Source organism: Purpureocillium takamizusanense, chromosome 4 (genome assembly GCF_022605165.1).
Source record: "Purpureocillium takamizusanense chromosome 4, complete sequence".
NCBI classification, from domain to species: domain Eukaryota; kingdom Fungi; phylum Ascomycota; class Sordariomycetes; order Hypocreales; family Ophiocordycipitaceae; genus Purpureocillium; species Purpureocillium takamizusanense.
The window spans coordinates 1,484,052-1,497,553 of record NC_063071.1 but is presented as its reverse complement, the minus strand read 5'-3'; the positions used below and the strand labels follow the sequence as shown (position 1 = coordinate 1,497,553).

The window sequence follows — 13,502 nt, the reverse complement described above, 5'->3', positions numbered from 1 at the left end:
CGTCAAGCCACGGAGACAGCAGCAGTGCGTAACACAACGCCGTCCGACAAACGCACGCCGTATGTACGCACGAATCCTTTGGCCACGGCATGGACACCCCGCACCAGGCTCGAAGCATTCTATCCAAACCAAAACCGACCCACACATCGTCGATCACGGGTCATCTCACCCGCTACAGGTCCTCTCCACGCGCATCTATTGCATTGTAACGGCCTCATGGCTTCACTCAGCCACCGTCTGCATGTCGCTCGTCGCTCAAATATACAACCGGCGATGGTCCGCCAGCTCCACCTGCTCGTGATACGCCTCCTTTTTCTCCCGTTTGACGATTGGGGTCGCCGCCCGCCGCTCCTCGAGAACGTCATGCATGCTGCGCCGCTGCACCAGCGCCTGCCAAACCGTCTTGCAAGTGCTCTGCATAAAGAGACGGTCCATGTCTTCGAGAGTGAGGCCTGCAAGTCCCCGTCAGCGTTGCATCCCGGAAGCCTCGTCGCTGAGTAATACTTGTACTACTTACCCTTTGTCTCGGGGATGAAGAAGAGCGCCCAGAAGCCCATGACCACCATGAGGGCGCCAAAGAACATGTAGGTCCCGTACCCCAGCGAGGTGATCATGTACGGTGTCGTGCGCGAGATGAGGAAGCTCCAGAACCACTGGTCGGCCGTCGTGATGGCCGTGCACAGCATCCTGATGTCTGCAACGGTCAGTCCGCATTCTGCCCTGTAACACGAACTCGAGGCATTCTGAGATGTATACGGCATACTGACCAATGGGGAAGATTTCAGAACAGTACACCCAGGTTATGCCCTGCCAGGTCGCGCAGTAGATGAGGCCGTACAGGTACACGCACACTCGCATTGTCAGCATGCATCTCGTCAAACCAGGGGCATCCCACACTTACCCATGGCCAGGTATCCCCATCCATCCCTGTTCATGTCGCCTTTCGCCGCCGCGGCAGCCGGGTCGGCCCTCATGACGTACCCGCCTATGTACCACATGGGGACGGAGCCGATGAATGCACCCCAGATGAGGCCATTCCTGCGGCCGACCTTTTCCACAAGCCACACGGAGAAGATGATCATGCCAAGCGTCTTGGCGATGCCGTAGAAGCCCGTGGCGAACAGCTTGGTGGAGGTGCCCGTGAGGCCAAGCGTCTCGAAGATGCGCGGCGAGTCTGCCAAGTCAGCCTAGCTCAACATACTGGCAACCAACTCCACACTCACAGTACGTAATGATGTTGACGCCCGTGAGGTTCTGGCACGCCATGAGCAGCAGGCCGATGGAGATGCGGTTCCGCACACCCCTTTGCACGAGGCGCTTGAACATCTCGGCATACGTCATGCGGTTGGCCGTGCGCTCCTCGACCTGCTGTCGGATCTCGGAGAGCTCATCGCGGATATACTCGTGGTCGGCTGGCAGGGATCGGATGTCGACGAGGACCTTTTCCGCCTCGTCCCAGCGGTCGTGGCTGGCGAGCCAGCGCGGCGACTCGGGGCATAGCAGCATGCCTAGGCACAGGAGGGCGCCGGGCACGAGCTGCAAGGCAAGCGGGACGATCCACTGCGCGGCCCGGCCCGAAGAGATGGTTCGGTCGCAGGCGTAGTTGATCTATTATATGACGGGTCAGAAAGCCGTCTTGCCGGTGCTCTCTGCCCGCGACACTCGCGGCTCGGTGTCTTACCCAGAAGCCCAGCATGCCGCCGCCCTGCGACGAAATCTGGAAGTACGTAGTGTGAGACTCTTGTTAGGGAAAACGGCCCCCTCAGAGTCTGCAAGGGGCCGGGACGGCCCGCCCGAACGATCCTACGAATACGGAGTACGTACCTCGAAGATCCCGATGAGCCTACCTCGGATCGAAGGCGGGGATGTCTCAGCAATGTACACGGGCACGATGAGCGACGACGCCCCGATGCCGAGCCCGGCAACCGCACGTCCGACGATGAGCATGGCCAGCTCGCCGTGCGACGCCGTCATGAGCACGCCGCCGACGAGGAAGATGCTGGCAGCGACGAAGATGGCCCGCTTGCGCCCAACCTTCTCGGCGAGCGGGAACATGAGCAGCGAGCCGAAGAAGCAGCCAGCCTGAAACGTCGACACGATGTCGCCCTGCAGAGTGTCGCGATACGTGCCCGACGCCTTGAGGAGCCCAAAGTCGCGGCGGAACGAGTCCAGCGCCATGGTGCCCCCTATCACGGACGTGTCGTAGCCCACTGTGGTGCCGGGCAGTTAGCGAGGCTCTGCTCAGCTCCCCCTATCCATAGCCCAGAACCGGAACAAGACTCACTGGCTATGGCTGACATGGAAGCGATGATGGCCACCAGGTGGATGCGCCAGTTGCGCACATCCTTGGGGTCGCTTGTCCCTTCGGCGTGAAAGTCGAAGCCCATGCTACCTGCGTCTTTTTTCTTTCTGGGTCTCTCGCCGGCTTGCGTACCCAGTGGGGAAGGGCCGGGTTGTTCAATGTGACACGGGATCACAGAAAGAGAGTGACAGCAACTAGGGACGGGTAGCAAGAGACGGGATGCGACGCTGGGAGCGACGTTGCTGGTGGACCCTCGTCAACGGCAACGGAGGCAGGGCTGTGCAACCCCGTCAAGATATATGCATCTGGGGTTCGGCGGGGGGGACGAGGAGGAGTAAGAAGACTACGGCGAGGAGGAGAAGAAGCAGTGAAGGGGAGAATACGGAGCAGGAAAGGATTCGATTTGTTGTTGTGGTGTCATGCAGTGCGCCATGCGCGGCAGGGATGGGTCAGCGCCGCGACCTCGGCATCGTGGAGGACGAAGACAGCGTGTCACGGCAACACAATGATACGACACACACAAACCTCATCTGAATCCTCCTCTTCATTGTTCTCCCTCGGTTCCAAAGCGCAACAACCACGGCTTCATGAGCTAGCGCACCATGATCCCCCACCCCCGGGCAAATAAGCACCAAGGGGGAGGTTGTTTTCTTCACTTCCGCGCCCATCTCTGCCCCTCATGCTTCTCAACGCGGGGAAGTGGAGTACGTAGACAATCTTGGGGGCGGGAACGCGGGAAGTGCGGCCGGGGAAGTGCTAGTAGTATTCGTCTTTATCACCCCAGCCTGCCGCCCTCTGGGACGACAGACGCAGACCGAGCCGGGCGGCTGGTCCCCGCGCGAGAACCTTTCCCCGTCGGGTCCGGGGCAAGACAGACATCGCCTCCTCCCTCCCCCTCACAGAGGCTTCCGGTCTGGTGTCAAGTTCGATCAAGGAGGCGCAGTACCGTCTTGGCGCGAGCTACTGGAAGGTGGGCGAACAACAAGATTCGGGCTTTTCTGCGAAGGAGGCGTCCTTTGTTTTCGATGAGGGGAGAGGCGGAGGGGGGAAGAGGAGTGAGAGGGCCGAGGAGGGGGGAAAGGATTGGGTTTGGAGGCGTCCCGGGTCGTGCCCGAGGTTGTCTGAGAGGTAAACAAACTGCCGTGGGGTTGGTGGCGGCGGCGTCGGCGGTGGTGGTGCTAGATGTGACGGTCTGGTGGTTGGCCGAAGGACGACGAGAGTTGCGGTCGGTCGCGGTTGCGCGTCACGCCGGACGTGCCTGTCCGGACTGTTCAACCAGGGGAAATAAGCTTAATACTAGTGCGTATGTATGTTGGACGATTTACATACATACGGCTAGTATTTCGGTAGCTGGTGGGCTCCCCGCGTCGGCGACAGACAATGGACGTGTGAGTGAGTGAGTGGGTGGGGGAAAACTCGAGCCAGTGGTGTGTGTGACGAGGTTCATCCTGGAGGGCGTGTTGGAGGTGGACTTGAAAGTGGCGCTCTCGCTAACGAAACAAAAAGGCCAGGGAGGGGGGGGGGGGTTGGAAGGGGAGATGCGGCTTCGGTGCAGTCATGTCAGTTGGCACTACCATGGATGTACATAACTACCCCAACCTTGCTAGGGCCTGCCCCGCGTCCCACCCGATGCCTGCCACTTACACGCGACATCATTCACCGCAGTCGGAGAAGTCCAAGACGATGATGGCCCTTTCTCGAAGCCCGCAAGAGGGTCAGGGGCCTGCCACCATTTCCTAGCCCCCCTTCCACCCTGGGCCTCGTTTGCTATACTAAGTTACAATACCACTTTGTACGTATCAACTACATGTACTACCGGTCAGCACCTGCTTTTCTTGTTGCACTGCCTCCGCCACAGCTGGCGTAACATGTACATGGGCCCCCCTGCTGCGGCGTGGTGTGCGATCAAACGTCCTCCCATCCGTGGGGCTGCTCCTGGTGCTTCTGACCAGCCTTTGTGCCCTTGATGACTGAGGGAGGGACAGATACTCGGCACGCCAGCCACGACGACCAAGGGACGCTGGCAGTCGCATCATCGGAGACCCGAGCAGAACGAGAATTCTTCTCACGGCTCAACGTGTGGGCAGACATTTGGGACCTGTATTGTAGTTTTGAATGTTCGACCTGGCTTTGGGGTTGATACTGTGCAGTACCCTACGGCCTGGGTCTATAGGCGTGGGACCGTATGGCGGCATGCGCCAGGTTGTAACTCCCCATCACCAACGTCACTATCCCCCACCACAGAGAGCAATAGCTTGAATACGCGCTTGCGATCGTATCCGGACACCCTCATGGGCTCAGAGACCCTTGTTTGCACTGCCTCAATCTCGGCGTGCAGCATGTCAACCGCCACCGCGAAGCCGCGTGCATGTCGCGGTCGTCCGGGGGAGGTGAGGGCCTCATGATCGCGGACTGACAACCCCGCAGCGCAAGAGCATCATTATTTGATTTTCGGCGACCGATCCGCTGAATTACCTCAGGTGCAGACACAGCACTGCCTCGATCCTGTTGCCAAGGAGGCACAAATTTCAATCTCGACGCCATCGCGATGCACTTTCCAACCTCTTCCCCACGTTTCAGCTCCCGGGATATCCTCGTCCAAGGGGTCGTGTCGTCCGCTTATTGATTCTGGAAGATGCACAGCCCCGATTTATAAGATTCAAAGCAGTTTGTAAGCTTCTTGACCGGCCCTTTCGGAGCCTAGAGTCGACAAATCGAGCCTCGCGATGCCGTCTGCCGGCGGTGAAGCGGTAATGAGGTTTGATCACGCCCCCAATGTGTTTGCGACGGGGGGTCTCCGCGGCGCTTTTCAAGAGATCTGATCTGCCTGGTGTATGATGTTTTTGCCAGAGTATTGCCAAACAAGCCTAGTTGTTGCGCCAGGATCGCGGAGTTACTCCAAGTCCAGCTGTTATCAACCAGGCGAGGCATATATCACATTCCGAAATCCGGCGAAATAGATTCTGCACAGCCTCTCGCGGTAAGGTTGCATTATTGGCTCTTGCTTACCGTGTGTGCACGTTGAATGTCGTCACTGTCAGAGTGATGATACTTGGAGACAGGGGCGGTCATGTCGTAGCAGCTGGTCCCAATCCTGGGTAATACACGCTCTACAAGGGGCCAATTCCGGTACTGTCCTTCGTACGGCCACGCACGTGTGTCTCATCATCAGTCTATAACTGTTTTCGTAGACGGCGAAACCTCCGGCAACGCCTCTAGCCATCGAAACTCACATGACGACGGTTCGTCGGGCTTGCGGGAGAGACGGGCAGGGCACGCGACAGCACTAGGAGTAGATTGTCATGCTCGCCAGTTTCACGTACGTTCCGCATCGCCAACCCTCAACGGCCACCACCTGCGATTTGGCAAATGGCTTTGGCGGAGGGGCTCTTCACGCACACCCACCCACAAATATACGCAGAAACACGGTCTGCCGCCGTCCGCGCGATCATCGCCGGAAAGGCGTAAATCACGCATCAGATCAGAGGGAGGCTGTGCAAGCACGCCCGCGTGGAGGCGACACGGGAGAGGAGGAGGGGGGAGGCATGTAATATCGCATACTTGCATGTACACGGGACGCGGCCCAGCGGGCACGTCGAAGGCGCGTGAACAAGTCTCGGCTACCCTGCGTGTAGCAGCCCTGGAGTCGTGGACCACACGTGCTTGTGAGACCGCAAGGCCCGGCCGGAGTCGAGACCGGACCCCCCCCTCCAGCGGCAAGCAGTCTGTCTGTCCGTCTGGCGTCGGGAATGGGTCCCTGTCTTGCGGAGAGTTGCTTTCGTGAGCTACATATTGATGCGTCTTTTCCCGCGGCACGGTCTTGGCAGAGAGGCCGCCGCCCGCCCCAGACCAAGCGAGTGAGGGTCATCGACCGGCAGCCTCTCCATACATGCGCCCAGACATGCGGGATAAAGGGCGGACGGCTGCCTCTGCCAAGACGCAACAGCCACTGCTAGAGCGATGGTGAACTGCAGGAGCTCCGCTGGATGGCCACGCGCTAATAAGCTTAATCGGTGGGTCTGACAGGGGGGTTCTTGGGGTCCTTGGGAGGGTCCTTGGGGGGGTCCTTGGGGGGGTGTGCCGGGTACGTACGGAGTACCTGCAGACGGACCAGTAACACAGCGTCGCCAAGATCGAGCCTTCCCAATCGGGCAACCTGCCTGCTTGTGCGTGTCAAACAAAAGTTGTGGGCAGGAGAGGAAGGCGTTGCTGCGCCTCGATCACGATGTCCTCTCATCCTCCCATTGCCACACGCCTACGCACGCGCGCGCGCACACAAGCACGCCCCCTCCCACACCCACAGCTCATCGCAAGCGCCGAGCCTCTTGCGAAGTGGACAAAGTAACCGTTCGGGTTGTGGCGGCGCAAGAGGGATACAGAGCGAGAGAGAGAGAGAGAGCAAACTCGGAGGCGACAGCTCGTCGTCACCACGGCAGAGGAGAGCTGAACACAGCCTCATTACTCTAAAGGGAGAGGCGGTATATCACGTTCCGGGGCGGCTGTCCACGACTGCACCTCACCATGGTGTTCGGCGGCTAGGACGAGCAAACAGTCATACCGCGGCACTCCTCTACAGTCTCTCTGCCGTCGACATCGCTACTCCTTCATCGCTGCGAGTCCCTGACTCCGTCATAAACCTCCTTACATGAGCCTTGACGCGCCATCGGCACACTGCTGATGCAGTCATGGCGAGCACCAACACCAACAGCACCCTCAGGCCGCCCCCGGGCATGCTCCAAGTCGACGAGTCCGTCCGACCACGCGCCGCCAGCAACGCCGACACCATCGTTTCCACAGCCGCCTCCAACCCATTTCTCACCCCGGCCGCAACCGTTAGCCGCGCGACGAGCATCAGCGAGGACTTGCGGAGCCCGCTGGCCCCGGACCCGGGCACCGAGGCCGACTTTGACGTCGATGACAACCCGTTCGCCTTTTCTCCCGGTCAGCTAAACAAGCTCCTGAACCCAAAGTCCCTCGCCGCGTTTCAAGCCCTCGGTGGACTCAAGAGCATTGCTCGCGGCCTGCAGACGGACGTCACCTCTGGCCTGAGCGTCGACGAGACCGGCGCTCCGACCAGAATCTCCTTCAACGATGCCGTGTCTCCTACGCCCTTGTTTTCCGTTCCTCCTCCTCCCTACAGCAAGGCTGCTTCTCCGTCTTCTCTCTCCTCGGACCCCTTTTCCGACCGCATTCGCGTGTATAAGCGAAACGTCCTGCCTGCAAAGAAGGCGACGCCGCTATGGCGCCTCATGTGGAACGCCTACAACGACAAGGTCCTCATTCTGCTGACCGTCGCCGCCGTCATCTCCCTCGCACTCGGCCTCTACGAGACCCTCGGCGTCGACCACCCGCCCGGATCGCCCGCGCCCGTCGACTGGGTCGAGGGCGTCGCCATCTGCGCAGCCATCATCATTGTCACTGCCGTCGGGTCTCTCAACGACTGGCAAAAGGAAAAGGCGTTTGTTAAGCTCAACGCCCGCAAGGAGGACCGTGAGATCAAGGTCATCCGGTCGGGCCGCTCCTTCATGATCAACGTCCACGACATTCTGGTTGGGGACGTGCTGCACTTGGAGCCCGGTGACCTCGTGCCCGTCGATGGAGTCTTCATCGAGGGCCACGACCTGAAATGCGACGAGTCTTCGGCAACCGGAGAGTCGGATGCGCTCAAGAAGACCGGTGGCGATCAGGTGATGCGACTTCTGGAAAATGGCAACGGCACCAAGGATATAGACCCGTTCATCATTTCTGGTGCCAAGGTCCTCGAGGGTATGCATAGCCAAGCCGAGAGTCCATAGCACAGGAAACTTGTGAAACTGACACGAACAGGCATGGGTACCTTTCTCTGTACCTCGGTCGGCGTCAACAGTAGCTTCGGCAAGATCATGATGTCTGTACGCACCGAAGTTGAGGCCACGCCGCTGCAGAAGAAGCTCGAGAATCTCGCCCTCGCCATTGCTAAGCTCGGCGGTGGCGCAGCGGCACTCCTCTTCTTCGTACTGCTATGTCGGTTCCTTGCGTCTCTGCCCGGACTCACTGGTTCACCCGCGGAAAAAGCATCTCTGTTCATGGACATTCTCATCGTGGCCATTACCATCATCGTCGTGGCGGTGCCTGAGGGCCTGCCGCTTGCAGTGACGCTCGCGTTGGCCTTTGCCACCACGCGGCTGCTCAAGGAGAACAACCTGGTGCGCATGTTGCGTGCTTGCGAGACCATGGGAAACGCAACGACCATTTGCTCTGACAAGACCGGGACTCTGGTAAGGTGTCTTTCGACCTCGTAACATGTCCCATGGCTGACTCGTGTCCGCCTTTAGACCACTAACAAGATGACTGTTGTCGCGGGCACGTTTGGCAGCTCCAGATTCGACAAGGTCGATACGGAGAAGCCGTCGGGCCAGTCTGTCGGTCAGTGGGCGTCCGGCCTTCCGGATGAGATCAAGGAGATGATTGTTCAGTCTGTCGCTGTCAACTCCACCGCCTTTGAGGGAGAAGAGGACGGCGAGGTCACCTTCATTGGCTCCAAGACGGAGACGGCCCTCCTGCAGCTCGCAAGGGACCACTTGGGCCTCCAGGCCCTCGCCGAGACGAGGGCCAACGAGCACGTTGTGCAGATGATGCCCTTTGACTCGAGCAAGAAGTGTATGGGCGCGGTGGTCAGGCTGCGCTCCGGTCGAGGCTACCGGCTGCTCGTCAAGGGAGCTTCCGAGATCTTGCTGGGATACTGCTCTGCCAAAGCAGATCCGCAGTCGCTTAAGGAGGAGCCTCTGACCGCCACTGGCGTCGAAGCCCTCCGACAGACCATCAACCAATATGCCAGCAAGTCACTTCGCACCATCGGCCTGGTATACAAAGACTACGAGTCGTGGCCGCCGGCGCACGCCAAGGTAAGCAGTGGCGACGGACAGCACGTCGAATTCGTCTCCTTGCTGCAAGAGCTCGTCTTCCTCGGCGTCGTCGGCATTCAGGACCCCGTGCGGTCGGGCGTTCCCGAGGCGGTCAAGAAGGCCCAGCACGCTGGTGTCGTCGTGCGCATGGTGACGGGTGACAACGTCGTCACGGCGCGGGCCATCGCTGCGGAGTGCGGCATCTTCACCGAGGGCGGCATTGTCATGGAAGGCCCCGTCTTTCGCAGACTCTCGGAGGCGGCCATGGACGAAACACTACCCAAGCTGCAAGTGCTAGCACGTTCGTCCCCTGAGGACAAGAGGATTCTCGTGACACGTCTCAAGGCGCTAGGCGAGACGGTCGCCGTGACGGGAGACGGTACCAACGATGCGCCCGCGCTTAAAGCCGCTGATGTGGGCTTCTCGATGGGCATCGCGGGAACCGAGGTGGCCAAGGAGGCGTCCGCGATAGTGCTCATGGACGACAACTTTGCCTCCATCGTGACGGCCCTCAAGTGGGGCAGGGCCGTCAACGACGCCGTCCAAAAGTTCCTTCAGGTGAGACCAGTTCCTTGTCATCAATGAGGCGACTCTTGACTGACATGGCCGCCTAGTTCCAAATCACGGTCAACATCACGGCAGTGCTCCTGGCTTTTATCACCGCCGTCTACGACGAGCACATGAAGTCTGTGCTCAGGGCCGTGCAGCTGCTCTGGGTCAATCTCATCATGGATACGTTCGCCGCATTGGCCCTCGCCACGGATCCGCCCACGGAGAAGATTCTCAACCGGCCGCCCCAGGGGAAGAAGGCACCCCTCATCACGATCAACGTGTGTACCCCCCTGTTGTCGCTTCTTGTACCCCGTCAACCTCATTTACTGATGGACGAAAACTAGATGTGGAAGATGATTATCGGACAGGCCATCTTCCAGCTCGTCGTGACTCTGACGCTCTACTTTGCCGGCATGGACATGCTCGGCTACAGGCCCGATCAGCGAATCGAGCTCGATACGCTCATCTTCAACACGTTTGTGTGGATGCAAATCTTCAACGAGTTCAATAACCGGCGGCTCGACAACCGCTTCAACATCCTCGAGGGCGTGCACCGCAATCATTTCTTTATCGGAATCAACTGCCTCATGGTCGGTCTGCAGGTGGCCATCATCTTTGTCGGCTCGCGCGCCTTCGGCATCAGCCCGAAAGGGCTCGACGGCACGCAGTGGGCCATTTCTGTCGTCATCGCGCTCATGTGCCTGCCCTGGGCCGTGGCCGTGCGCCTATTCCCGGACGCGTGGTTTGCGAGCATCGCGAGCGTGGCGGGGCGGCCCGTGGTGGTGTTGTACCGCGCGCTGGCCAGGTTCTTTTCTGCCGTGGCGAAGCCGCTCAGGAATATCAGGAGGAAGAAGGAGAGTGATGGAAGCAAGGAGGGGGAGAGCGCTGTCCCGATTCGGAGCGCTCGCTCGGAGGATGCTGCGCCGGAGATCGTCGTGTCGAATGCTCCGACGGTGCAGGTCACGGACATTGAAAGGGGGCCGGCCTCGTCATAGACACAAGGGCCCTAAAAAGCATTAGAGAGAATTCGTACTGTATATTGAACCCAGCGTTATGTCTACTCATTAGCGATACAGACCAGGATCGCGGTTTGAACCGTCTCAAAGCTACATATCGTAGGTAGGCATCATGGCACCTGCTAGCTACGTGGAGCGGCTAATAATTCAGCGAAAAATCCAGCAGTCTCAGTTGCTTTTGACATTGGTCATAATTGTCATGCTGCGAGCTGGAGATAGGTGCCTGTTATTAACCCGAATGCGGCGTAAAGAGTTGGGCTCCTTTATACATCATAATACCACGACACCTACGACTTCCACAAAGATGAGATGAAGAGACAAGATGGGCAAGACAAGACAGCTCTCTCTTGTAAATGGAGGATATCAAGCCTTGTGAAAAGTACTCTTTGGAGCCTCGAGCGGCTTTTATATAGGGGTCATGCGACTCTCACCCTTATGTGCACGCTATGTATGACGCGAGTGCCAGATGCGCGAGCTACGCTTCCGACAAGAGGGCAGAGCGTCGCCATTGGTGATTCACACACACACACACACATGCTGTGTCCAATGCGTGTGGCGTCAGAGCTAAATCTTTCTTGCAAGACGGCAAGCAAACTTCGCGGGGCAGGAGGCACGCGTTCCGCCCAACCCTTCCTTCGATGTACCTTGGGCCGAGCGATCAAACTTTCGCTACGAAGTACCCAAGTCCCTTATATAAACCACACTTGTCGAAAAGAGAAGAAAAAAACTCTTCGACTTATGCACCTCTCATTCTCAAAGTCTTGACCCCACGTTATCGACATGACTGTCAAGGCGCTTCGAGTCCTTTTGATAGGCAAGGGTGGACGCGAGCATGCCATCGCCTGGGTGAGAGGGCATCCCGCCGATTCTGTGCTCGGCCATGGGTACGTGCCGACAAGCTGACAAGGGGAGTTCGGTCGGTCGGTTCGTGCTTCTAGAAATTGAGTCAGTCGCCGTCCGTTGCGCACGTCTTTGTCTGTCCGGGCAACGGCGGCACCGCTCGGGGTCGGGACAATGTTTCCAACATCCAAGCCCCTGCTGGTTCAGACTACGCCTCCTTGGTTTCGCTGGCGAATGACTTGAACATTGGCCTTGTGGTAGTCGGCCCTGACGAAGACGTGGTCGCGGGGCTCGAGGGGTTCTTTCGGCGCGGTATGTATGACATTTCCACGTTTTCGATGCTGCAGTTTGTCACACACGAAGAAGGAGCCTGCTAAGAAGAAAAAATAAAAATTAACTTAACAAACAGGTGGCATTCCTTGCGACGCCCCGACAAAAGAGGCTGCAGAGCTGGAGGGATCCAAGACCTTCGCCAAAGACTTCATGCGCCGTTGCGGTATCCCAACAGCAGAGTATCAGAACTTCGACGATGTGGCGGCCGCGAAAGAGTACGTGAGGCGCGTCCATCATTCGGTCGTGATCAAGGCCAGCGGTCTCGCAGCCGGCAAGGGTGTGATTCTCCCAAGCACCAAAGAGGAAGCCTGCGAGGCTTTGGACGAGATGGTGGTCCACGGCCGCTTTGGGGGCGCGGCATCGTCCGTGGTCATTGAGGAACTCCTCGAGGGCCAAGAAATCAGCATCTTGACGTTTAGCGACGGCATAACCACCCTGACGCTACCGCCGGGCCAGGATCACAAGCGCATCTTCAAGGGGAATCTGGGTCCGAATACTGGCGGGATGGGCGAGTACGCGCCCACTCCGTTTGTTTCGGGCGCGGATCTCGAAGAAATCGAAAGGAAAATTCTTCGACCTACATTCGACGGCTTACGAGCTGAAGGTACGCACGCACATCATTTGCGGTCCCTTGCCATCACACTAGCATACATGACTGAGCGATTCCAACGCAGGACGTGAATTCAGGGGGCTACTCTTCACCGGAGTCATGATGACACCTGCTGGACCAACGGTCCTAGAGTACAACACCCGGTTCGGGGACCCGGAGACGCAGAGCGTGATGCTCCTTCTGGCCGACGACACGGACCTTGCTCAAGTGCTCCTCTCATGCACCAACGGCACCCTCGGAAAGACCAGCGTTTCGATCAAGACGGGTTTCGCCTGCAACGTTGTCATCGCCGCGGGCGGCTACCCTGGCGCCTACAGTTCTGGCGACGACATCGAGATCGGAGCGATGCCACCCGACGTGGTGCTGTTCCACGCCGGCACGGAGCTAGTCGATGATGGCAAGCTGAAGACTGCGGGAGGGCGAGTCTTGTCCGTGGCGGCACACGGCAGGAGCCTCGAGGACTGCGTGGCAGCGGCATACAAGGGCGTCAACGCTGTCCGTTTTCGGGACATGTACTACCGCGAGGACATTGCACTCCAATGTCTTCAGGGCCAATAATGCCGGGTCGGAACTCCTCGCCCATGGAAATCGACAAACAGCTGACATGGGAAGGGGAATATGCACGCTCTCTTGCCTCTTCCGCGGCGTGGCCGGTTCCGCGAATTGTAGCCGCCACGCGGCCGCCGCAAACAGGGATTAATTGCTACTCAACTTCCTGTGGTCTCCAAAAAGGATCACTTTGACATCTACTTCGTCATCAGTGAACTGACGCGGGGAAAGGAGTGATACTGCCCAAATCGCAACAGGAGGGTCATTGATGCCCTCGATTCTATCATGGTCAAGCAAGTCTTCGGCACCGCGGGCGACCAATAAATCGGACATTGCAGAGCTCATGATAGCTTGCACATAGCAGCGCCTTCGTGAAATTCATTGTAACCTCCTACCCAAATCCGCGGTTTCCACTG

At 58.7% G+C, this 13,502-nt stretch overlaps 3 protein-coding genes across 3 annotated transcripts; 2 read left to right on the top strand and 1 right to left on the bottom strand.

Moving 5' to 3' along the window:
* Positions 1-136: 136 nt before the first annotated feature.
* Positions 137-2,387, bottom strand: JDV02_005118 (uncharacterized protein; the record flags this gene model as incomplete). Its single annotated transcript, XM_047986380.1, has 8 exons — positions 137-452; positions 518-694; positions 768-851; positions 902-1,174; positions 1,224-1,608; positions 1,682-1,717; positions 1,825-2,210; positions 2,285-2,387. 8 exons carry the CDS (start codon positions 2,385-2,387, stop codon positions 256-258), a joined length of 1,641 nt encoding a protein of 546 aa, XP_047842361.1. The 3' UTR covers positions 137-255.
* A 4,600-nt stretch (positions 2,388-6,987) lies between these two features.
* On the top strand, positions 6,988-10,733 carry PMC1_4 (plasma membrane calcium; the record flags this gene model as incomplete). The annotated part of the gene is made up of 5 exons (XM_047986379.1): positions 6,988-8,068; positions 8,129-8,559; positions 8,617-9,744; positions 9,801-10,016; positions 10,083-10,733. The coding sequence occupies 5 exons, from the start codon at positions 6,988-6,990 to the stop codon at positions 10,731-10,733; spliced, it is 3,507 nt and encodes a 1,168-aa protein (XP_047842360.1).
* An 801-nt stretch (positions 10,734-11,534) lies between these two features.
* JDV02_005116 (uncharacterized protein) lies at positions 11,535-13,095 on the top strand (the record flags this gene model as incomplete). Its single annotated transcript, XM_047986378.1, has 4 exons — positions 11,535-11,600; positions 11,693-11,906; positions 12,004-12,531; positions 12,602-13,095. The coding sequence occupies 4 exons, from the start codon at positions 11,535-11,537 to the stop codon at positions 13,093-13,095; spliced, it is 1,302 nt and encodes a 433-aa protein (XP_047842359.1).
* Between the last annotated feature and the right edge of the window lie 407 nt (positions 13,096-13,502).